Source organism: Oncorhynchus mykiss, chromosome 13 (assembly GCF_013265735.2).
Source record: "Oncorhynchus mykiss isolate Arlee chromosome 13, USDA_OmykA_1.1, whole genome shotgun sequence".
NCBI classification, from domain to species: Eukaryota; Metazoa; Chordata; class Actinopteri; order Salmoniformes; family Salmonidae; genus Oncorhynchus; species Oncorhynchus mykiss.
The window spans coordinates 12,483,718-12,509,738 of record NC_048577.1 but is presented as its reverse complement, the minus strand read 5'-3'; the positions used below and the strand labels follow the sequence as shown (position 1 = coordinate 12,509,738).

The 26,021-nt window shown below is 43.6% G+C and overlaps 1 protein-coding gene across 4 annotated transcripts; it reads right to left on the bottom strand.

Annotated features, from left to right (window-relative positions):
* Positions 1-11,972: 11,972 nt before the first annotated feature.
* LOC118938208 (ribonuclease H2 subunit A-like) lies at positions 11,973-19,328 on the bottom strand. Of its 4 annotated transcripts, none has more exons than XM_036940232.1 (9): positions 19,212-19,328; positions 14,726-14,892; positions 14,438-14,509; positions 14,117-14,243; positions 13,897-13,984; positions 13,260-13,397; positions 12,878-12,965; positions 12,392-12,515; positions 11,973-12,131 (listed from the first exon to the last, which is right to left on the bottom strand). In XM_036940232.1, the coding sequence occupies exons 2-9, from the start codon at positions 14,850-14,852 to the stop codon at positions 11,978-11,980; spliced, it is 918 nt and encodes a 305-aa protein (XP_036796127.1). In that variant the 5' UTR covers positions 14,853-14,892; positions 19,212-19,328; the 3' UTR covers positions 11,973-11,977. The 4 variants fall into 4 exon arrangements, with proteins under 4 accessions (XP_036796127.1, XP_036796129.1, XP_036796130.1 ...); XM_036940234.1 differs by having other exon boundaries at positions 14,726-14,874; positions 19,212-19,309; XM_036940235.1 differs by lacking the exon at positions 19,212-19,328 and adding an exon at positions 18,104-18,268 and having other exon boundaries at positions 14,726-14,874.
* Positions 19,329-26,021: the final 6,693 nt, after the last annotated feature.

Sequence of the window (26,021 nt, the reverse complement as noted above, 5' to 3'; positions counted from 1 at the left end):
CAGACTACAGCCTTGCTAAAAGCCTGGGAGAAGAGAAGAGGCACTAAATAAAATACCAGCAGACTACAAGTCCCACGGGAGAACCATCGTCAGTCAGACTCCATAGACTAGAGGGAGAAGAGAGAGAGAGAGAGAGAGAGAGAGAGAGAGAGGAAAGAAAGATGGAGAGAGAGGGAAAGAGGGAGAGAGAAACAGAAAGAGAACAAAAGTGGAGGAGAGGGAAAGAGAGATGAGGGGAGATAAAGACAGAGAGAGAGAAGGGGTGGAGAGGAGAGATACAGAGTGAGGAAGTGATCCTTCCTCCTCGTTTCCTTTCCTTGATCTGCAAAAGCAGGTGGCATAGTTGACAACTGACATAATGCTCAGACCTATCAGATCATTACAGAGACAAGAAGACTGTTAGTGAATCAGATACAGAAATCGAGGAGAGGATGGAAGAGAATTGGAATTAGACTAGACCGGAAAGGTAGATTTGAAGAGTTTATTTCCAAAATGCTATTTACACAAATGTTTCCCTTTTGTGTTTTTACATCAGAAATGAATGCTTACGCTTTATGAGTTTGTAAAATATGACTGTTTTCCAGATTTTAAATGAATAGGTTTCAGATGTGTATTAAAATGGGTTTTGTTGAAAAATGCTTTAGCTGGAATGGAATGTTTGTATCCTGTGTATTTAACATAAACATTCAACCCATCATAAATCTAGCCTCATGCTATAGTGTTTGGTTAGACTTAGGCCTCGTCCCAGATGGCACCCCATTATCTATATAATGCACTACTTTTGACCAGAGCCCAGATCTCATATTACTGTTTCGTTAAATGTTTAAATACACTATATATATATATAAAGTATGTGGACACCTCTTCAAATTAGTGCATTCGGCTATTTCAGCCACACCCGTTGCTGTAAAATCGAACATGCAGCCATGCAATCTCCATAGACATTGGCAGTAGAATGGCCCATACTGAAGAGCTCAGTGACTTTCAATGTGGCACCGTCATAGGATGCCACCTTTCTAACAAGTCAGTTCGTTAAATTTCTGCCCTGCTAGAGCTGCCCCGGTCAACTGTAAGTGCTGTTATTGTGAAGCGGAAACATCTAGGAGCAACAACGGCTCAGCCGCGAAGTGGTAGGCCACACAAGCTCACCGAACAGGACCGCAGAGTGCTGAAGCACATAGCGCATAAAACTCATCTGTCCTCGGTGGCAACACTTACTGCCAAGTTCCAAACTGCCTCTGGACGCAATGTCAGCACAAGAACTGTTAATCGGGAGCTTCATAAAATGGGTTTCCATGGCCGTGTAGCCACACACAAGCCTTAGATCACCATGCGCAATGCCAAGCGTCGGCTGGAGTGTTGTAGAGCTCGCCGCCATTAGACTCTTATGCTGTGGAAACGCGTTCTCTGGAGTGATGAATCACGCTTCACCATCGAGCAGTCCGACGGACCCATCTTGGTTTGGCGGATGCCAGTAGAATGCTACCTGCCCACATGCATAGAGCCAACTGTAAAGTTTGGTGAAGGATGAATAATGGTCTGGGCTGTTCTTCATGTTTCAGGCTAGGCAAATTAGTTCCAGTGAAGGGATATCTTACCGCTACAGCATACAAAGACATTCTAGAAGATTCTGTGCTTCCAAGTTTGTGACGACCATTTGCGATAGGCCCTTTTCTGTTTGTTGTAGGCTGGCTGTGGCATCTGTTGGAGGCCTCTACCTGGCTGTGTCATCTGTTGTAGGCCTCTACCTGGCTGTGGCATCTGTTGGAGGCCTCTACCTGGCTGTGACATCTGTTGGAGGCCTCTACCTGGCTGTGACATATGTTGGCCTCTACCTGGCTGTGACTCTTTTGTAGGCCTCTACCTGGCTCTACCTGGCTGTGACATCTGTTGTAGGCCTCTACCTGGCTCTACCTGGCCGTGACATCTGTTGTAGGCCTCAACCTGGCTGTGACATATGTTGTAGGCCTCTACCTGGCCGTGACATCTGTTGTAGGCCTCAACCTGGCCGTGACATCTGTTGAAGGCCTCTACCTGGCTGTGACATCTGTTGTAGGCCTCTACCTGGCTGTGGCATCTGTTGTAGGCATATACCTGGCTGTGACATTTGTTGGAGGCCTCTACCTGGCTGTGACATCTGTTGTAGGCCTCTACCTGGCTCTATCTGGCTGTGGCATCTGTTGTAGGCCTCTACCTGGCTGTGACATTTGTTGTAGGCCTCTACCTGGCTGTGACAGTTGTTGTAGGCCTCTACCTGGCTCTACCTGGCTGTGACATCTGTTGTAAGCCTCTACCTGTCTCTACCTGGCTGTGACATCTGTTGTAGGCCTCTACCTGGCTGTGACATCTGTTGTTGGCCTCTACCTGGCTGTGACATATGTTGGAGGCCTCTACCTGGCTGTGACATCTGTTGGAGGCCTCTACCTGGCTCTACCTGGCTGTGACATCTGTTGTCGGCCTCTACCTGGCTCTACCTGGCTGTGACATATTTTGGAGGCCTCTACCTGGCTCTACTTGGCTGTGACATATGTTGGAGGCTTGTACCTGGCTCTACCTGGCTGTGACATATTTTGGAGGCCTCTACCTGGCTCTACTTGGCTGTGACATATGTTGTAGATCTCTACCTGGCTCTACCTGGCTGTGACATATTTTGGAGGCCTCTACCTGGCTCTACTTGGCTGTGACATATTTTGGAGGCCTCTACCTGGCTCTACTTGGCTGTGACATATTTTGGAGGCCTCTACCTGGCTGTGACATATTTTGGAGGCCTCTACCTGGCTCTACTTGGTTGTGACATATGTTGTAGGCCTCTACCTGGCTCTACCTGGCTGTGACATATTTTGGAGGTCTCTACCTGGCTCTACCTGGCTGTGACATCTGTTGTAGGTCTCAATCTGGCTGTGACATCTGTTGGAGGCCTGTACCTGGTTGTGACATCTGTTGGAGGCCTCTACCTGGCTGTGACATCTGTTGGAGCCCTGTACCTGGCTGTGTTAAAGACTCGTACTACTCCGTCCCTTCCCCTCATCTCTGACTGTGACCGCATGTGAAGGTGTCCCTTTGTACACAGCCTGATACCATAATACACTTTAATCTCTATCTTCCTCTCCCTCTCTCCCACTCTTTCTCCCTCCCTCCCTCCCTCCCTCCCTCCCTCCCTCCCTCCCTCCCTCCCTCCCTCCCTCCCTCCCTCCCTCCCTCCCTCCAAGACATCAGAACATCACAGGAGCAGTGACTAACAGCATGTCACCATAACCCACTGGGCTTTATTGATGTCTACAACATCCACAGGGATTACTGTAATACAGTGTCACACAAGGTGGTTTACCTACAATACATGTTCACTACAGTGCAACAGCAGCACCTTGTGGTAGAGGGGTGTCCCTGCAGTAAGACTGAGACCATGGGGTTATTAATCTCGGTAATACAGTATTTCAATTACGCGTAATTCCGCAAATGAGATGTAACCTAGTCTGTCCACACAAGATTCTCATGAGGTGAATCTCAAATGAAAATCAAATCCTAAGTTTTTTCTTGAAATATATATTTTCTAAGGGTTTTAAATATGTTTGGTATAGTGAAGAGGACACAGAAAAGGAGGGAGGGTTTGCGAGTCAGAAGACCATGGGTCAGATTCAAACCCATGCCAACTAGGAAGCACTAGGAAGTACTTGCGTTTCGGGTTTCGAGGCACTAACCGCTAGGACAGCAAAACTATGTTATTGCGTCCTCTCTCCTCGCATCCATCTCGGCATCTGTTGGAAGGCAACGATGAGGATAGCAGGGCTCTTTCAGTAGGCAATTTATTAACACTACAACATGTCATAGATCGAAGATCTAATAGGAGGATTTAACCAGATAGATCCATGTATTCCAGATCATTTGCCTGAATCAGTGTGGACCAGGTGGTCCTTGACACAGAATCACTTGGAATTTCACTTGGAATGTCTACTAATGTCTCTTAACCTGGGACTCTGTTCTTTAACTTGAGATCTATGTAACTCATCTCTATTCTTTTGAACTGGGCATGACCTGATCTGACCCCAGAGTATGTATTGATAGCAGCATAGGCATATCTAACTAACTGGAAAGGTTCCCTCCCTTCTATTCCATCCAAACCAATAGATTACCATGGTGGCCAGTGATGAATTGGATATGACGTGCATGCCATGGACACAATACCACCAGAAAAGATGGATAAATCAGATACTCTATGGTGTGTCTGAAATGGCACCCTATATCCCATTTAAGAGATAGGGGGATACCTAGTCAGTTGTAAAAATGAATGCATTCAACTGAAATGTGTCTTCCGCATTTAACCCAACCCCTCTGAATAGTGCATTACTAATCTCTGAATCTCGACTGACCATGTATCGTGTTCATAGCTCCTGTGTCATCAGTGTTGTCCTACACTATTTGATCCTATCTCCAGGGTGGTATCATGAAGGGACTTTAAACATAAGCCTATGCATCAGTGGTCAGATTTAGCCTGTTATTCACAATGCCTTAATCATCACTTGAATCCTAACACATCTTCTATGGGCACCACCTGGCTAGTGATGTATTATTGCTTGTAGCTACATTATGAAAACTGCAATCATGGTTGGGGTCAATTCCCATTTTAATTCCAGTCAATTCAGAAAGGAAACCAAATTCCAATTCCACATTTTCCTCATTGAAAATGGAAAAGTATTGAAGAGAATTGGAATTGGGTTTACTTTCTGGAATTGAAATGGTATTGACCCAAACCCTGACTGGAATTCATCTGATGTTGAGACAATAGATGGTGGTGTATGATAACCTGGGTAGCATAATGGTCGCTGGTTCGAATCCCAGAGCCGACTAGGTGACAATCTGCCAATGTGCTCTTGGGCAAGGTATTTAACCCTAATTGCTCCTGTAGGTCGCTCTGGATCAGAGCTTCTGCTAAATTACTCAAATGTGATACACCCTAAAACCTTGCGATGTTGTGTAATATTCCATAACAGAAGGTTCTCCCAGATTCAGAGGCCTAATGTCATGACTCGTGATGTGTTCAGTGTTCTATGCCAGAAGCGGAAAAGAACAGCCAACATACCAATCTCATTACGACAATTAAGAGCCGCGGGGATTGGGGACCATGGACCCGGCGTTGCCTAGGTTACCGAGGTAGCCCTATTCCTGGCGCCATGACGCTGTCCGCAGTGCTGAAGGCATGGGCTAAGGGCCGATGTTTCTGCTGTATTGCAGCTATATAACGGTCTACGATTCCAACGTTGCACCTGGTGAGTTATCGTAATTTAGTTGGTTAGGTTCCAACTTCCCAGTCACCTCGACGCACCTTCTGGTTCCGAAACCGTACATTGCCTTGTTTTCTGTGAGGGGAGCATGTTTATTTCGCCACTGACACGTGATCCTATTCCACTGATTAAATGCCCCACTGTTTTTATCAAATTCTGTTCTAGGAAGAAAAAATGTGGCTTGTAGGGGAATGTATGACTGTTAGACAAGACACGTGACCTAATCTCACCTACCACTGGTTTTACAAGTGTTTTTCCTTTCTTTATTAGGACAAGCACAGACATTAGCCTATATAAAAAGAGCAATATTAAATTATAAAGCCCCTCTTTTGGATGGCTAGGTAGCCTACTCTCTTGACCTGATCTGTACCATTCCTTCTGTGTGTTATGTTTTCCACTTTATGAACCCCAGGAGGACCACCAGAGGGTTATACTACAAAGTAGGAGCAATAACTTAGCCAGCTAACTTGCCTGAATATTTTAAGATAAGCTTTAGAATAGGTATGGTCTAACTGAATCAACAACCAGAAACACATATCTAAGTTTAGCTTTCTTTTTTTCTTTTTTTGTAACAGTATTTTTATTGGAATTTCACCATTTTCACCCATATTAAGAGATACAACAACAGAGACAAAGCAAAAAAAAAAAAAAAAAAACAGCACTCACTTACACATACCTACCCATATACAGTGCCTTGCGAAAGTATTCGGCCCCCTTGAACTTTGCGACAAACATAAAGATATTCAGGCTTCAAACATAAAGATATAAAACTGTATTTTTTTGTGAAGAATCAACAACAAGTGGGACACAATCATGAAGTGGAACGACATTTATTGGATATTTCAAACTTTTTTAACAAATCAAAAACTGAAAAATTGGGCGTGCAAAATTATTCAGCCCCCTTAAGTTAATACTTTGTAGCGCCACCTTTTGCTGCGATTACAGCTGTAAGTCGCTTGGGGTATGTCTCTATCAGTTTTGCACATCGAGAGACTGACATTTTTTCCCATTCCTCCTTGCAAAACAGCTCGAGCTCAGTGAGGTTGGATGGAGAGCATTTGTGAACAGCAGTTTTCAGTTCTTTCCACAGATTCTCGATTGGATTCAGGTCTGGACTAGACTTACAAACAGAAATTAAACAAAAAAGCTCAGTTTAAACCAAGAAGTTAGGTTCCACACATGGAACGTACAGTGTAGTTCTGAAATACATATCTCCCCGCCATTCTAAGAGAATCCTTGCAGCATAATAGCTGATACCTCAGGTTCTAGGTAATTTAGATAGGGTTCCCATACTTTGTAGAACTGGTCTGTTTTAGAATGCAACGTACATGTCAGATATTCCAGAGGCACCCATTCAAATAGTATCTTATGCCGATATTTAATAGAAGGAACCTTATCACTAATCCACTGTAAAAGGATGTTTTTCCTCACTGCGAAGGTAAGGATGTTGTAAAGCCTCCTTTTACCCACAGAAGTAGCATGCCTACTAGGGAGACCCAACAGTAAAGAAACTGGGTCCAATTCTAGATCAACCCCTAGGATCTTTTCAATTTCTTGCAGAACACCAGACCAGTATCTATGTATTTTGGTACATCACCATAAACAATGTGTTAGGGTGCCTGTATCGGTTTTGCATTTAAGACACTGAGGGGAAGAGGAAGTGGGACTAAAAGCATGTCTGCGATTTGGGGATATATGCAATCTGTGTATTATTCTTAATTGGATTGCTCTAGTACGATTACATATGGATATTGTTTTTGCATATCTCCAAATGTCCTCCCACATCTCTTCGTCAATAGTAACAGACAATTATTTCTCCCACACTTGTTTCACCCTCTGTGTGTTGACAGCAGAAAAGGACCTTAAAGTATCATAAAACAGACTTACAGATATTTTCCTGTGGGAAAAAAAAAGCATTCTTTCAATGACAGACACATCAGGGTTACCAATTAAGGTGGTGCACTTCAGAATATAATGTCTTACTTGTAGGAAGCGGAAAAAGTCCTGCTTTGGGAGTCGATATTTCTCGACCATCTGCTCAAATGACAATAAAATCTTATCAGCAAATAAGTCATTTAAGTTTAGCTTTCTTAATGAACCAGAACATCAATAGTAATATCTGGATGTTTAATGAAGTTATCTGACTAACTCATTGGACCTGCTTTGAAGAATACCCTCTTATGTCTCTACCAGAGGTTAGGTCAGGACGATACTGGATCGTGAGGCCAGGTGGTCCTACTCAGGTTAATACAGTAGACAACACACAAACACCCACAGCAACAGAAGGAAATGGTATCCTCTGATCGTCTCCATTCACCTCCGGCAGTTTGGCACAGCAGCGGTTCTTCTAATAAACCCATTGAGTGACTTTGGCCGCTGGTGCTGGTGTTGTCACCTTACTTTTATTAATCCGATGACTGTTATTTATCTAATCAGCTAACTATGTTTAATTGTTTCCCGATTCAATTAATCATGTAACAATTAACTCATTAGGATTTGAGGCACCACGAGAGGGGTTCTTTAAAGAGTTACCATCTACCGAATTATACTCTAAAGGTCTTTACCTATCACGTCCATAAACAGTCAATGTTTTAATCATAACCTCGTACCATATCCTCATTCTTAACAGTCGTAACCTTGTATCTGCAAAAACCTGAGCCTTACTTATGATTCAGTACTACACAATTTTTAAAAAATTATTTATTTACTAGTTAACTAATTGGTAACACAGGATAAACATACACACTTGATACATAACACGCGATCCCTAGCGGACTGACAACAATATGGCTGCTTGATACAAAAATACATGAAGAGGACGAGAGAGAGAGAGGGACAGAGATACGTTGGTACGTTTATAAACTACTCTCACTTTGCACACGAACCACGGCCGCTTGGAGTAAGCAATCATATATATAACATTTGTAATGGCATCACAATATAACATTTGTGTACTTTTAGTTCACCTCTGCCCATTCCCCATGTTCTATGTTCTATGTTAGAAATATTGTTCCAATAGTTGCATTTGAAAGTTTTAGATTTTCGTCGGGAAAAATCTTCTTAAGACAAAGGCACATTCCTCTGGTGAACATTGGAGAGGGAGATGCTGAATGTTCGGTCCTTGATTTACAATTAACCCCCACCAGTTCCTTCCTCCCCCCATCTGCAGGTGAGAGGGAGTCTGGTTGAAGTTATTTATTGCAAAGCTGATCTGACCTATTTGGATCCTCACAGGACAGTCATGACACTGATAAAGCTTAGCCCTCTCCAATGTCCGCCAGTTGTCCTAATCTATTTACAATCACATTGACGCAGCCGGACACAGACAGGGCTAACTCAGAGGGATTTGAGGTAGAGCTCCATGGGAACAGGCTTGGGAGGTTATAAAAGGCAGACAGGAGAGACTAGAGGGATCAAGGCTGAACTAGGACATTACTTACTGTGTGGACTGTAGACTGGATGTTTACCTGATTTGAGGCTTCCAGAAGAGGCAGTCAGTGTTGAGTTTCCAGGCCCAGAAACAGCTCTCGAAGTTGGCCGGTGGACCTAGCCTTCAGTCTCTGGATGAATGCCTGACTGAGCTCCAGCTGAGAGAGAGAGACCCAGGCAGAGACTGTTGAACGCCAGCTCCAGAAGCAGCTCTCGGAGTGGGCAAGTGGATTTAGCCTCCTCCAGTCCCCGGATGTTTGCCTGAGCTCCACTGGACCAAAGAGAGTCCCAGCCCCAGAAGCAGCTATTTGTGGGGCAAGAGGACTTAACCATCAGCTCCAGAAGTATCTGAGCTCCAGTCTCTACCAGACCACAAGAGAAATCCATGGAGCCCATTGCCCAGACCATGGTGGCCCAGGCTGCAGACCCTGACTCCCTCCCCAGGAGGGCCATGAAGGTAGCCCCCAGAGGGGCCTCCACACAGTTTGTAGGCACATCCATCATCATCCTCTCCTCCTTTGCTGTGTCCACTGTGGCTATGAACATGGGGAAGAAGATAGTGGATTCCAGGCAGAAGGGCAATGAAGGCTAACGGACAACGAATAGGCTAGCTAACGCCTTAGATACGTAGCTGAACACTTGTGCTAACTTGTTATTGTGTGTATTTTGGTCATACCTATAGACACCTGTGTAGACACCAGACTAGTGTCTGCTGAATAAAGCCCAGAAGAAAACTTGGTTGAGATGCAGGGAATTTCAATTTACCGGAGTCACACTCAACTCCCAGGGGGGAAACAGAAGATGGAATTCCTGAAGATTATAAGACTCATGATGTAAACCCGGTTGCCATGTCAACAACAGAGGATGCCCAAGACTGTATGAGTTGAGTTCAGAGATTCAGAGGCAGACAATTACCAGCGGACACTTGATGCAATGCCAAACTCGCTATCTTTTTAGTTAACAAGACAATAGTCAGACTTGTGTACCTAATCTATTGCGTATAAAAGTTATTTACACAACGGTCACTTTATTTACTCTATGCAAATATCACTGGTATTTTCTCAGGGAAACTCAGTATAGTATATCTTGTATTAATATGCATTTTTCATGATAACTGTAGGCCTAGGTATTACTTGTCTTAAGTCTGTCACTGAGTATGAAGCATTAGAATAATAGTAGGCAGTCAATATGAGCTGTATTTATGCTTAAACAATGTATTACCTTCATGACTTCCTGGACACTTCCTAATTATTCAAGTAAAAGGTGATTTCCTGTGCCTATGGAACGTTGTGGTGTGTGACTCGTATAAAGGCAACAGCAAGATTGTTCGGGAAAGGATTTACTTGAAAGATATCTTGAAGTGTATGTTTTTCACCACATGAGGGCAGTATGGGAATATGAAAGTTGAGCATTACCTACCAACCGCAGTTTTCACTAACGCAATAATAAAAACATACCTGAAGTAAACACTATTTCCTTTCCTAAACACTATGAAAGAAATAGACAATTATTTAGAAACAATATATATTTGTTGCTCATTTCACATTAAAGTATTATTCAAATGACAACATAGCTCATGAAGTTGTGCTCCAAGTCCTTTTCAATTAATCATTCAATCACAGTCGATAGAATGTTAATATGTTAACTCGTACACAAATAATGTTGTTGACTCGTCCTATACTCGTATTTGTGGCCAAATAATACATTGGAGAAAAAAAACACAGAAAAGCCCACCTCCCGAGGAGCTGGCAAGTAGGCTGTCTACAACCACACCGTTCTGCTGTTGGGGTACAACCACACCATTCCAACACAGAAAAGTCCACCTCCTGAGGAGCTGGCAAGTAGGCTGTCTACTTACATTAATATTTTAATGACCCGTATACAACCACACCATTCCAACACAGAAAAGCCCACCTCCTGAGGAGCTGGCAAGTAGGCTGTCTACTTACATTAATATTTTAATGACCCGTATACAACCACACCTTTCCAACACAGAAAAGCCCACCTCCTGAGGAGCTGGCAAGTAGGCTTTCTACTCACATTAATATTTTTAATGACACATATACAACCACACCATTCTGCTGTTGGGGTACAACCACACCGTTCTGCTGTTGGGGTACAACCACACCGTTCTGCTGTTGGGGTACAACCACACCGTTCTGCTGTTGGGGTACAACCACACCGTTCTGCTGTTGGGGTACAACCACACCATTCTGCTGTTGGGGTACAACCACACCATTCCAACACAGAAAAGCTGCTTTTTAACACACTTGATACCCATTTTTGGAAGGAACACTATTTCAGTAATATTGTAATTAAGTATAGGTCACATTTCATATACATCTGGAAACAGTGGACAGAGACTTTAAACAGAATGTGTGTGTGTTGTGCACCATGTCTAAGTGGGTGTGTGTATTCCTCTCCTTGTCTCGGTGGGTGTGTGTATTCCTCTCCTTGTCTCAGTGGGTGTGTGTATTCCTCTCCTTGTCTCAGTGGGTGTGTGTATTCCTCTCCTTGTCTCAGTGGGTGTGTGTATTCCTCTCCCTGTCTCGGTGGGTGTGTGTATTCCTCTCCTTGTCTCAGTGGGTGTGTGTATTCCTCTCCCTGTCTCAGTGGGTGTGTGTATTCCTCTCCTTGTCTCAGTGGGTGTGTGTATTCCTCTCCTTGTCTCAGTGGGTGTGTGTATTCCTCTCCCTGTCTCGGTGGGTGTGTGTATTCCTCTCCTTGTCTCAGTGGGTGTGTGTATTCCTCTCCCTGTCTCAGTGGGTGTGTGTATTCCTCTCCTTGTCTCGGTGGGTGTGTGTATTCCTCTCCTTGTCTCAGTGGGTGTGTGTATTCCTCTCCTTGTCTCAGTGGGTGTGTGTATTCCTCTCCTTGTCTCGGTGGGTGTGTGTATTCCTCTCCTTGTCTCGGTGGGTGTGTGTATTCCTCTCCCTGTCTCGGTGGGTGTGTGTATTCCTCTCCCTGTCTCGGTGGGTGTGTGTATTCCTCTCCCTGTCTCGGTGGGTGTGTGTATTCCTCTCCTTGTCTCGGTGGGTGTGTGTATTCCTCTCCTTGTCTCGGTGGGTGTGTGTATTCCTCTCCTTGTCTCGGTGGGTGTGTGTATTCCTCTCCTTGTCTCGGTGGGTGTGTATATTCCTCTCCTTGTCTCAGTGGGTGTGTGTATTCCTCTCCTTGTCTCAGTGGGTGTGTGTATTCCTCTCCTTGTCTCAGTGGGTGTGTGTATTCCTCTCCTTGTCTCAGTGGGTGTGTGTATTCCTCTCCTTGTCTCAGAGTGTGGCCAGGCTCTGCAGTCTCCTCTCTGTGAAGAAGCGGTGTGTCTGGTGTGTGTTGCCCTGCTGGGCGGAGGTCTTGAAGTAGGAGAGCATGGAGGTGTTGTTCTGACGGGCTGCGGCCTTCTCACCATCCTCCTCATCATCATCCCTGATTACACACAAATACTTATGTGAACTTGTTCTACTGAATGTAGACAAACACAGCTTTCACATTACGCCTCTTCCCTTTTCACAAAGCTGAAACACTTGTATAGTACTAAAATACATTAGTAGAATATAGGGTAAACACTGAGCACTTTTCACCATCTACCACTCCCTTCTCTGGCCCCTCTCCAAGCCCTTCTTCACCTGTACCCCCTCTCTCAACGCAGACCCTCACCCCAGTCCCCCTAGCCCATCTCTCCTCACCAGTGTACGGTGACAGCCCTGCTGTCCAGCAGGGTCTGTGTGGTGCTCCAGCTGAACCTGACAAACTGAGGGTAGCCAAACACCGGGTCAAGCTCCTTCAACAGCCACGCCTTCGTCTTCGGGTCTGGAGGACACACAACAACAAGAAAAAGGTCCATTCTACTTTATTTTAAACAAATTATACCATTACAGCACTAAAACACTACTGTATTTCTACAAACTTCTATTTAACACAAAAGATGGGCCTCCATCTTTTACCAGCCATGACTTTTAAAACTGCAGAATAATACAACATTTAAACGATGGTCTCTGCACTTCTAGTGTTAAAACACATTCTACCATTAAAGGACAACAAAATGCATCAAATTTGACTAAACTGGGATTCAATACAAGATGCTGAACTTCATACATCGTTCCAGTGTTGCCAAGCCATTAAAAAGTGTGTGTGATGGGTGAAGATTTTCCCTAAAGCGTTTCCCTACTGACCGCTGGGATAGCCAGAGCCGTAGTCTGCATCCACCTCTCCTAGGTCTTCTGGAAAGTTCCAGTCTTTTACTGAATGGTCCCTGGCCACCTGAGGGAGCAGCAGAGATCATTTAGGGCAGTGATCCTCCTTCTTAGCCTGGTCCCAGGTCTGTTTGTGCGCCTGTGAACTTAATCGCTGTCAAGGTTTGACAAGAAGTTGGCATGATAGCACAAACAAACTGGCACTCAGGCTACCTCAAGCCTGCTCCTGAAGAGGACTGCTAATCTGGGACAAAACCCTTCACTCCAGTAACTTTCAGATCCCTGGTCTCGAGGTACAGGAGACAAAGAGAGGAAACTATTAAAAACAAAGGAAGAGTTTGGCATTAGTGTGACATCTAACCTTGGCACAGATACTGGCAGCACTGACTATGGGGAAGAGGGAGTCAGCTTTGGGTCGTACGGTCACTTCCACCCCGGGGAACCGCTGGGACAGCTTCTCCTGGTACTTCTCTGCAGGACCCACCGTGTCCACAAACACCTGTCACACACAGGGAGGGAGGACAAGGGACAGGGAGGGAGGACAAGGGAGGGAGGACAAGGGACAGGGAGGGAGGACAAGGGACAGGGAGGGAGGACAAGGGACAGGCTAGTAATAATAGGTTGGTCAAATGAATCAAATGGCATTTCATTTGTCACGTGCTTCGTAAACAACAGTGAAACGCTTAGTTACGGGTCCTTTTCCAACCATGCAGTTAAAGATACAAAATAAAATAACAAAAACAGAAAGTGACAGAAGGAAGGAATAAATACACAGTAAATAACGAGTAAAAAGAACATGTCTATATAGCTGGAAGGGTAGTGACTACGGTAGAGAGAAAGGGAGAACGTGAGGGAGGGAGGCATAAAAAGGAATATAGAGAGACAAAGCAAGAGAAAAGAGGAGGGCAGAAAGAACATCTAGAGGGTTTGTTATGTTGTATGAAGGATATTGTGTTTGTATGTATCGTTTAAAATAACCAAGATGCTTTGTACCGTACCTCTTTGAGCTGTACTCCACTGTCCAGGGCGAACTGTACCAGGCCAATGGCTGCGTCATGAGAGAGAGCATTCAGGTTGTATTTTGACCTGTGGAAGAGCAGAACGGTTAGAATCATCTGTGTGTGTGTTCGGTTGTTCGCTCTCTGTGTCTCTTTCTGTGTGTGTGTGTGTGTGTGTGTGTGTGTGTGTGTGTGTCTAGTACAGTATGTGTTTAAATACCTCTGCAGCATGCTGGTAGAGATAGTGTTGGGTGAGAGAATCTGAAGAGCCCAGCCTACAAAGCTCTTGGCCTCGTCCAGCTTGCGGAATAGATCCTCTCTCTGGGCCTCTGTCAATGTCTTCGAGTCTAGAAAAGGAGACACAGTAACTCATCACTACACAACAAACAGATGCATGAATCAACTTTGTTGATCCTCAAAAGGTTTGTCACTAGAGACACAGACATGTACAATACAGTCACACAGGCATCCTTCACGACACATATATGAATTAATTATTTATCAGATTCCTCTTGAAGGTTATTGCATACCATGAACTTACCTGCCACTTTTAAGTCCTTCAGAGCTTCCTTTTTGGCGACGGGACAGAAACATATTCCGTAGACCATGGGTCCTGGTAGAGCGAATGCACGATATTAAGCAACATTGAATGATGACCAAGCAACTAGATAACAGAAATTCAGTGACTTACTAAGTGATCCATGACGGTTGAAAAGGAGCCAATCCATTTTTTTAATAGCATCTGCTAAATGACCAAAATGTAAACGTAGAAATAGATGAGTTAACATGGACTAGTGATCCATGACGTTTGAAAAGGAGGCCCACTCACCCAGTACAGGCCCCCTGCCGGCTTCATCGATACCCAAACAGCAGTCTTCTGTCTTGCAGACGTCGGGTATTGCTGAAGCCAGGCGACAGCTCACCGAGTTGTCTGCTTCAAACTCACCGAGATCCATGGTGACCTTCCACTGTCTGTTTCTGTAAGTCTGTAATCAACTGTAAACAACCAGAGCTGTAAACAACTGTACAGAGAAAGTACACTGTAAACAACAAGTGATCTGTAAACAACTGTAAAGGATAAGTAGCCTAAACAACTGTAACTAACATTTCAAGGGTCTTGGTGAGCAGCTATGTTGACATTTTGAAACGTGAAATAGCAATCAAATTGTAAGCAAGCAATTACAGGATATAGCCAGCTAGAAATAACAGTAGAATAGTGATGGGTGGGGTTGACTCATAATCCGTCGTCCCCACGGTTACATCCGCAGGGAGGGGCAGGTTTAGGGTCCTTAAATATGGTGTGGATAAAGGGAGCATGGGTGGACACAGCTTTCTATTTCCTTACAACTGGTAAAACTGGTATCATTTGGAAATGTTGCATAGAAATTAGTTCCCGTTTCTTTTGTTCGTTATAAAATTCTCTCACTGGTCCCTAAACGTCTTTTCTCTGTGAAAGAAGCAAAAATGACAAAGAAAACTTTACTGATGTCAACTAGATTGAAGCATTCATCCTATCTATATGATTCTGGTGACACTGGTGAGAAAAGGTTTACTTCTAGGGAAACATATAATGACAGAAGAGAAGCTGCATGCATCTAATTATAGACAAGTTGACTAACAAATAGCCCACCAAAATGCCAGAAATTATAAGCACAAACATAGGCTTCAAAAAATATATTGCACCCCCTGACAAAAAAATAATAATTCTGCTGTCTCTGACTGTAGCCTAGACCGCATTTTCTATATTAGCGGGTTAGGGTCGGATGCGGGTCTCAGATTTCCACTTTATCACATATAGTCAAGCTGTTGTGGATGGCTTATTAGTAACTCTGGGCGGGTGTGGGTGAACAAACAGCTGACCTGTGAACCATTCACAGTAGAACTAACACGTGCATGTGTCGGTAGTAGTGCAAATCCCATGCATGCACGTGGACTTAAGCTAGTCTGTGGCAGTACGCAAAGCATTTTGGAGGAATGACAACCGTGACCCAGCACTCTAACATCTTTACTTTGGTGATTTACGGAAGTATATTTAAGCTAGTCAGTAAAATAAATCAGGCTGATAGTGAGAGTGCAGCCGAACGACGGCCTGGGTCAGAGCTAGCTCTCAAACTCTAGGCGGCATTCTGCCTTTCAGTTTTCAGCGGTTAGCTTCGCCCACGACTGGCCCATGTCAACTATACTCAACAAAAACATAAACGCAATATTTCAAGTGTTGGTCCCATGTTTCATGAGCTGAAATGAAAGATCCCAGTAATGTTCCATAAGCACAAAAAGCTTATTTCTCTGTTTACATTCCGGTTAGTGAGCATTTCTCCTTTGCCAAGATAATCCATCCAACTGACAGGTGTGCAATACCAAGAAGCTGATTAAACAGCATGATCAGTGCACAGGTGCACCTTGTCCTGGGGACAATAAAAGACCACTCTAAAATGTGCAGTTTTGTCACACAACACAATGCCACAGATGTCTCAATATTTGAGGGAGTGTGCAGCTGGCATGCTGACTGCAGGAATGTCCACCAGAGCTGTTGCCAGAGAATTGAATGTTAATTTCTCTACCATCCTTGTTTCAGAGAATTTGGCAGTACATCCAACCGGCCTCACTACCGCAGACCACGTGTATGGCGTTGTGTGGGCGAGGGATTTTCTGACGTCAACGTTGTGAAAAGAGTTCCCCATGGTGGGGTTATGGTACGGACAGGCATAAGATATGAACAACAAACACAATTGCATTTTATTGATGGCAATTTGAATGCACACAGATACCGTGACGAGGTCCTGAGGCCCATTGTCGTGTCATTCATCAGCCACCACCACCTCATGTTTCAGCATGATAATGCCCCATGTCACAAGGACCTGTACACAATTACTGGAAACTGAAATTGTACCAGTTCTTCCATGGCCTGTATAGTCACCAGACATGTCACCCATTGAGCCTGTTTGGGATGACCTGGATGATGTATGACAGTGTGTTCCAGTTCCCGCCAAAATCCAGCAACTTCCTGGCACAACATTCCACAGGCCACAATCAACAGCTGGTTCAACTCTATGCAAAGGAGATGTGTCACGCATGAGGCAAATGGTCACACCAGATACTGACTGGTTTTCTGGTCCACGCCCCTCTCTCTTTTGTTTAGGTATCTGTACAGATGTATATCTGTATTCCCAGTCATGTGAAATCCATAGATTAGAGCCTAATACATTAATTTCAATTGGCTGATTTCCTAATATGAACTGTACTTAAGTAAAATCTTTGAAATTCTTGCATGTTGCGTTTATATTTTTTAGTTCAGTATACAACCCCCACGCTGTGTTTTAACGTTTAGAAACGTCAATCAGCGCTTGCGATACTGCTTTCGAAATATATGGCCCTTATTAGGGTGTCCAAACAAAAACGCATAATTTCACCTCTAAGAAAACCAATGGTCCAAACCTCATGTCTCTATCATAATTCATTCAAAAGTTATTGGAGTTTTTACCCTTTAGGAGGGCCAAAATTAGGGTGAATAATTCAATGGAAGCATGAGATAAAAAGTGGCAAAGAATCTGGAAATCGCACTGCGTCAACTAGGCTGGATGCTGTGCGAGAATTAAGGCTAACTAACAGGCTCGTCGTTGAACTAGTCATCCTTCTTCTCACATCCGGGGGCATAAAACAATACAGAGGTAAGATAGATATCGTTTTTAAGACAACATGCATTATTATTTTTTATTTTAGTAAACGCTTTTCATATTAAATGCGAAATTCAATGTTTAAGATTTTTCACAAAAACAAGCGTATCTCTGAAATGTCAACGGAACACCCGCAAGCTTTCTATTTTCAAAGCCTTTGACATTTAATTCCGCTCGTGTCATGTTAATTTAGCTTTTTTGTGACCAGTGGAAACAACTTTGCAGAATTCCACAACAACATGTAAATCCTTTAAAACCGCTGCGAGAAAGCTGCACGCTCTAACATAGCTCGGTGCTTATTACCGGATCTATTAGGTTACGAAATCGGACTTTTTGGATATAATATTAATGGTATGGTAAAGAAAGACTCCACTGGACGATTCAGAACACGAATAATCATGTGTCTTGGTAAAAGGTATTTTATACCATAAATAAGTGACATTTCATCACCAAACCTCGTGGGTGGACAGACATCCTACCCTTATTTTTCATCAGCAATAAAGAATCTTTCAAAGAAAAAAATATACACTTACTGTAGCAGTTTTGCACAGATCTATACAACTATGGGTGCCTCCATCCAAAGAAACTACACTCCCCGAGTTACGGTTACACACAGGGGTTCCGAGCATGCTAGATAGCGAATTAGTACAGGTGGTCGCCTCTGTCTTCCATAAATGTCCCATAAACAAGCGCTGTAACATGGAGATGTGGCATTGTGGGAACATTAACCCTATAAAAAAAGTCGTATCAATTAGTTTTCTGAAAAGTATTTATCGCTGGTAAGAAAGAAAGTCCTTATGATTCCAAAACCGTACCTCAAGCATGCATGTTAATGTTCAGACCAAGCATCGTGGCTCGTAAAACTACAATATGTAACTTTTTAGGCGACCATTATTTTTGGTTATGGAAAATTATATTTTACAGCAGTTTAGAATGTACATTGATTCTCTGCACCATACTTGCTTGTGTGTCACAAACAAACAATGCAAACCATTAATTTTAGCAACGAGAAAATGGCAGAGCGATAGTACACCTTTTAAAAGCATCATTATGTAACTTTTTGGGTGACCCAGATTCACATAGACATTGTAAATTATAGATCTGTCGCTTTCATTAAAGCAAGTCAAATTAGCGGTATTTATTTTTATTTGACCTTTATTTAACTAGGCAAGTCAGTTAAGAACAAATTCGTATTTTCAATGACGGCCTAGGAACAGTGGGTTAACTGCCTGTTCAGGGGCAGAACAACATATTTGTACCTTGTCAGCTCGGGGGTTGCAACCTTCCGGTTACTAGTCCAACAGTCTAACCACTAGGCTACCCTAGTAACAGGTAGACCTGTTGTGTGCTCGATATCTATGCTTCCCGTGCTTGAGTTTCGTTTTTTTTTACTTTCGGTTTTGTGCACCAGCTTCAAACACCTGGAAAAAACTATATTTTAGTTTATTGAATATATACTTCACCCCATACAGAAGACGCCTTCGTCAAATGACTTGTGTACTAGTAATGGAACTGAGAGTCGTGATCTAGGGCTAACTGTCTAGCTAAGCAGTTTATTTAATGCATGTTAGAAACATTTTAGTTTCTTACTTGCGTTTAGCAAGTGAAAAGGAAAGATAAGCCCATACAATCCCCACTCACCCCGTGTGTTGTTGATGTTCTTGTCTGGTGGTCAGTCAATTTTGGCGCGGAATCGCTGACGTGAGCCTCATGCGGGGCTTCGTGGGATTTGTAGTCCCATCCACTGTATCCCTGGGTTGTATGCCTATTCTTTTAGTGCAGTACCCCTACACTCGGAGGATGGCAGCAACAGTCTTCCATTTTACTGGTCTAACTCAAGGGCTTGCATGTTAATTAAGCATTTTCCTATTTGTGCATGTGACAAATAAAACCTGAAACTTGAACATGAGTAACAACAACAATGTCACTCTGTTGAAGGAGATGCTTAGTGTGTGTTCGCACACGTCGGCCCCTGTGAACAACAAATATTTCACACACAAAAAAAATCCCATTGTAGGTACGTACACATGACCGAATCACTTAGGTCGGTATTCAAGCGAATGTTAACATGGTACAACAACAAAAAACACAGCCTTTCCTAAGTGGTCCCTTTCCCCCCTCCTCCCCCGCCTCCCCCTCCCTCTTGATGGCCTCGCTGTTGGGATTACGCGGTGGCATCTAGATTTAATGTAGCCTAATTTACCTGCAGTCCAGATATGTTAGTGGTTATAACCATGTCACAGGATGTCATCTCTGAAAGAACACACTTCTCCTCAAGTCTCTTTTCATGTTTTCTCTCTTCTCACTCTGATAGTGCAACATGTCAAACTATTAACCCTTTCCTAATTACACCAACCACCATGATGAGTGATATCATTTATTAACCTACATTAATTTGTTGTTCCCACTTGAACGTTCCAATTTCATCCAACGGAACGACAAGTCCCCCTCAATGGGTGCTAATTAGTTAGCAGTGGTTAGCACACGGCTAGCAGCCTAGTGTTGTGTGTGTGTGTGTGTGTGCGTGTGTGCGTGTGTGCGTGCGTGCGTGCGTGCGTGCGTGCGCGGTGGTAACCATGAGGATATACTCATGGAGCATTAGCGTCGTTAGTCATGTTGACCTCTGATCCTCCTAGATTGTGTGTGTGGTCTTTATGGTCCTCTCTGATAATGGTTTGTAGACCAATCACCCTCTTAGACAAACCAGAGGGGTTGTTTTCCTTCTGTGTGTCTCTCTTTTTTTTGTGCTGTCTCTGTCTCATTCACCTCCCTCTCTCTCTCTGCCTCTACCTCTACCTCGCTCCCCACTCTTCTCTTCCCCCTGTTATCTCTCTAGTTCCCCCCACTCCATCCCTTTGTAATTGACCACTGTGTGTATGGAACTAAGAAGGAGGGCTGGAGGGGATGACACCGCTACTAAGTGGACTGTCTTCCCTCCCCCCAACCTCCTCTCCCCCTCTCGAGGGTCAGGTGCACTCACTCTCTAGTGGACCCTCTCCCCCCTCTGTTTTTGAGCTGTAGTGAAAATCAAGACTGTTCTCAGGGCAGGTCTGCCGGTTTTGATTAGCAGAAGTGACTTTTTATAGCAGGTTAGGATAATTAACGTGGCAGGTTAGGACAATTAACGTGGACGGTTAAGATAATTAGGTTAAGGTTAGGGAAAGGGTTAGCTTAAATGCTACAATTGAACATACAACCAGGCCTGCCCTGAGAACAGTCTTGGTTTCCACTAATGCGATGCTGCTCTTTTTGATGGCCTCGCTGTCGGGTTCCTGTAATGTAGACGAGCACCTGCTGAGGTGATGTCGTAATCCCAGGCGACGTGCGGGGGGAAATTACTTCGCTACTCAGCAAGGGAGGTAAAACAACAAGCTAATGGGCAGTAGCACACCTCATCAGGTCGCTGAGTGTCTCAGTCTATGTGGCACAGACGTACGCACGCGGAGACACACGCTCAAACGTATACCCTCATGCTCACATACACACACACTACATCTTCGTCAGTGTGTAAATAGTGCACGGTCATCATTTTATTTACATACCAAGGACATCTCTTTCACCTCTCTTCCATCTTACCAAGTTCAGACTCTTTCTTCTCTCTTCCACCTTACCAAGGGCAGACATCTCTTTCTTCTCTCTTCCACCTTACCAAGTTCAGACATCTCTTTCTTCTCTCTTCCACCTTACCAAGTTCAGACTCTTTCTTCTCTCTTCCACCTTACCAAGGGCAGACATCTCTTTCTTCTCTCTTCCACCTTACCAAGTTCAGACATCTCTTTCTTCTCTCTTCCACCTTACCAAGTTCAGACATCTCTTTCTTCTCTCTTCCACCTTACCAAGTTCAGACATCTCTTTCTTCTCTCTTCCACCTTACCAAGTTCAGACATCTCTTTCTTCTCTCTTCCACCTTACCAAGTTCAGACATCTCTTTCTCCTCTCTTCCACCTTACCAAGGGCAGAAATCTCTTTCTCCTCTCTTCCACCTTACGTGAGGGAGTGCCTACGGTACATGCTGTACATTAGTGTGTGTGTTTGTGTGTCACAGGAGATTGGTGGCTCCTTAATTGGGGAGGATGGGCTCGTGGTAATGGCTGGAGCGTAATAGAGTGGAATGGTTTCAAATACATCGAACACATGGCTTGATGCCATTCCATTTGCTCCATTCCAACCATTATTATGAGCCGTCCTCCCCTCAGCAGCCTCCACTGGTGTGTGTGTCCGTGTCTGTGTGTAGTGCATTAAGTTGTACTGCTGCTACTGTGTCAGGCGATTATTAAGTAGAACCAAGTAGCACATGGACAGAATATAAAAAACACACTTTTCCCTTGATTGTCACTTAGCTCTTACAGAGGCAATCCTTAGGCAAGTCATTACATTTATATGTTAGTCCTTTAGCAGATGCTCTTATCCAGAACTACTGACAATCAGTGCATTCGACTATAGGTAGTATAACCACATACCACAATCATTGCAAGTAAAACTTTCTGCAAGATAGCTACCATCTGCAAAATCAGTGCTCACGTGTCATTGCTGCTGGCTAGTGGGTACAAAAGGTGAGAGAAAGCAATTCCTGGGTGGAAACACTGTGCTCTTTTCCTGGAATTATCAGAGAAAAATACCCACCATGCACCACACTGCGGAACAGAACAGATTTCACAAAGTTTAACTGGATTAAAGTCTTTATCCATAAATGAGTGAAATTTGGAACGACATGTGTAGATTGGTATCATTAACCTTTTTACTCCCATTAAAGTAACAGGGATGTTTCCTGCTGGTGAAAATACAGTAAGATACCCCTGCAATTCAACTCCAGATTGTTGATTTAATTCCTTCTCCCTTTAAACCTTAATAAACAGACGGAGTGGCCTGTGGGTGTATATGGGTCTTAACCCTGGGTCTTAGCCAATCAAAAACACAGAAGAAGCCATTTAAACAGGGAGACCAAATCTGTCTGAACAGCAGTGGAAAACGTAAGGCTGAGCCAAGCTAGCCTAAACCAAACGGAATGCTGTGTTCACCATTATGAGAACACCATTCACGTTGGTTTAACCAGGCTAAAGCCAATCCTCAGAGAGGAGGGAGACATTTAAGAGTGAGCCAAATATTATCCAGAAAATGTGTGATGAGCATGCAGGACCAAGCAAAATGTCAATCAAGACCAGTTAATCATCTCTGAAACCTTATTATATAGTTGAAGCATATGAGACACACAACAACAGCAGGAGTGAACCAAACCAACACAAGCCACAGAGAGTGGAAGACATTTAATAGGGGGCCAAATCGAATAAGGGCTGCTGTGTGAAAAATGTCCTTTGTTAGCCGGTGAGTATTTCATTACCCTGGGCTGGGTTATCAGCTCTGTGAATCACTGATGTGAATCACTGATGTGAATCACTGATGTGAATCAGTCACTCAGAGAGAAGCAATCACATTCATACATATTTAGAATGGTGTGTGTGTGGGGGGGGGGGGGTCGGCAGGTGTGTATGGGGGGTATGTGTGTGTGTGTGTGCATTGTATGTGTGAGTGTGTGTCTGTGTTTTGGGCAGTCACACACCGAGGTAGTCATAATGATAGGCAGAAGACTGGGAGGGGGTGGATGGAAGTGAGCTTTGAAAATATGATTCTTTTTTTATTGTTGAAACAAATCCAGAACATGAAATAGCTTTTGTTTCATATAATTAGGCAGCTGCACTCAGATAATCCTTATGATGGAGATATAAAAGCAGAAAGAAGGGATGATGAGGGAAAGAAAGAAGGGATGATGAGGGAAAGAAAGAAGGGATGATGAGGAAAAGAAAGAAGTGATGACGAGGAAAAGAAAGAAGGGATGATGAGGAAAAGAAAGGGGGATGATGAGGGAAGGGAGGAGGATGGCAGTTGGATAGGAGATGACTGGAAGTCAGCTCTGAAATGTATATGTTTTAGTTGTCGAAATAAAACCAGAACAGTGAAACAGTTATTGTTTCATGTAACTACAGTCAGACACAAAACCAATTGTAATGATAGGGAGAGACATGTTTAAAAAGGGCTGGATGGTGGATAGGAACCAGACCATGATTACTTACTGTGTGTTTTTATCTCTTTGGAAATCTAGATACAATAATTAGGAGATGATATGATTGCGACAAACAAAAGTATGGCTTGAGCGCAATTTGTTGTAAAAAGAAAACGTTTGAGGCTTTCAAAGACTAATTGTGTATCTGTCTACTTTAGATCATGTAGGCCTATATGTCAACTATCCCCATGTCTGTTGATGCCAAAATTCAATTCTGAAAACAACTTCACAATATCCTGTGAGATACTATAGGGCACTGTTACATTCCCATTGTGTCCACTGCTCACAAGGTTGACTTGGAAACAGATACAAGATGACACCAGTTGAAGAATGTTTAGACGTACACTGAGTATACACAACATTGAGAACACCTGCTCTTTCCATGACAGACTGACCAGATGAGTCCAGGTGAAAGCTGTGATCTCTTGTTGATGTCACTTCTTAAATCCACTTCAAGTCACTGTAGATGAAGGGGAGGAGACGGGTTAAAGACACATTTTTAAATCTTGAGACAATTGAGACATGGATTGTGTGTGTGTGCCATTCAGAGGGTGAATGGGCAAGACAAAAGATTTAAGTGCGTTTGAACGGAGTATGGTAGTAGGTGCCAGGCACACCGGTTTGAGTGTGTCAAGAACTGCAACGGTGCTGGGGTTTTCACATAACAGTTTCCAGTGTGTATCAAGAATTCCCACCTCCCAAAGGACATCCAGTCAACTGTGGGAAGCATTGGAGTCAACATGGACCAGCATCCCTGTGGAACGCTCTCAACACCTTGTAGAGTTCATGCCTGGACGAATTGAGGCTGTTCTCAGGGCTAAAGTGGGAGGGGGCTGCAACTGAATATTAAGGAAGGTGTTCCTAATGTTTAGTATACTCGGTGTATATTGCAGATAAGGTCATTCACAACCTTCAGCTTGGCTTTGAATCAATTCAAGAATTGATCACCAATCTTAAATTAGTGCTAAATATTGATATACTATGTTTATATACTATGATATAATAGTATATGTTTTTATGCTAAATACCTGCCTATCTGTACCTTGAGTAGAGCCCAAATTGAGCTGGACCCCATTATAAGTATCTAGGTATTTGGAATGATGAGAAGCTGTCCTTTAAAACACACATTGATAAGCTGACTAAACAGTGGTGAGTAAAGATTGGTTTATTGTATGGAAATAAGTCCTGTCTCACTTTTGAAAATAGGAGGAAGCAACACTCCTCCTAGTAATTGACTATGGCGACTCAATCTACATGCAGCCTCTGTGTTAAAACCTCTAGATTCAGTCTACCACTCAGCCTTGCGTTTTATCACTGGTGATAATGTCTGTACGCATCACTGTCTCTTAAATAGTTCTGTTGGCTGGGAGTCTATGACGACCAGAAGGGCCCCGACATTGGCTGTTATCGTATATAAAGCACTTCTCCGGAAACTCCCATACTACCTCACCTCACTTCTAAAATGGGAAATCTAGTAACTATTAGACTCTCTAGACTGGTTGGTTCTAGAGGTTCTGCGGGTCTCCTCTGAGTTAGGGAAACACTGCTTTCAGTTACTTTGCCCCTCAGGCCTGGAATTACTACAGGTCTCTCTAAAAACTTGATTATTTTTTGCTTACATTACTTGAACTGTTGTTCTCAGGGCATCATTGGAAATGAGTCCCTGGTCTCAATGGGTTCCCCTGGTTAAATAAAGTTAATAAAACACTTAGAAGTCAAACAGACCTCAGCTATTGTCTATTTATTGTATTCTGTAGAGATCTTTCACAGAAGGCGTGTGTGTATGCTGTATGGCCAAGGTTAGCAGTACTAACACAGTGCGATACTTGACACCTTACACTTGGGGATGTCTTAATAAGTTGTCAGTATTGAGGGATTCCAGGGACATTAAACAGATGGATACAAGATGGAAAACTATATATTGTGTAAATCCAAAATGACACACGTGATGTGTGTTGCCACTTGGCATCCTTGTTAGGGTTTCCAGACCAACACTGTGCTGCCTGCCCTGCCTTCCACACGGATTCCCAAAGAAAGCAATGGCATACAGTACAAAACCATAGTAACAGTGTCTATTCTGTATCAAATCTAAAATCTCTCCAATGATGGACTTTCAGAAATGCATATATACCCCACCAGACACACCACTATGGGTTTCTTCACAGTACCCAAACCAAAAACACATTTAATGAGTTGCTCAGTTGTGTTGCGCAGCGGTCTAAGGCACTGCATCTCAGTGCAAAAGGCGCCACTACAGTCCCTGGTTCGAATCCAGGCTGTATCACATCCGGCCGTGATTGGGAGTCCCATAGGGCGGCGCACAATTTGCCCAGCGTCGTCCAGGTTTGGCCGTCATTGTAAATCAGAATTTGTTCTTAACTGACTTGCCTAGT

Coding starts and splice junctions, on each gene's coding strand:
- LOC118938208 (XM_036940232.1), bottom strand. CDS start 14,852: ATGGATCTCGGTGAGTTTGAAGCAGACAACTCGGTGAGCTGTCGCCTG. Junction 14,244..14,437: donor GAAGGACTTAAAAGTGGCAG/GTAAGTTCATGG, acceptor CTCCTTTTCTAG/ACTCGAAGACATTGACAGAG. Junction 12,966..13,259: donor CTGCCAGTATCTGTGCCAAG/GTTAGATGTCAC, acceptor CTGCTCCCTCAG/GTGGCCAGGGACCATTCAGT.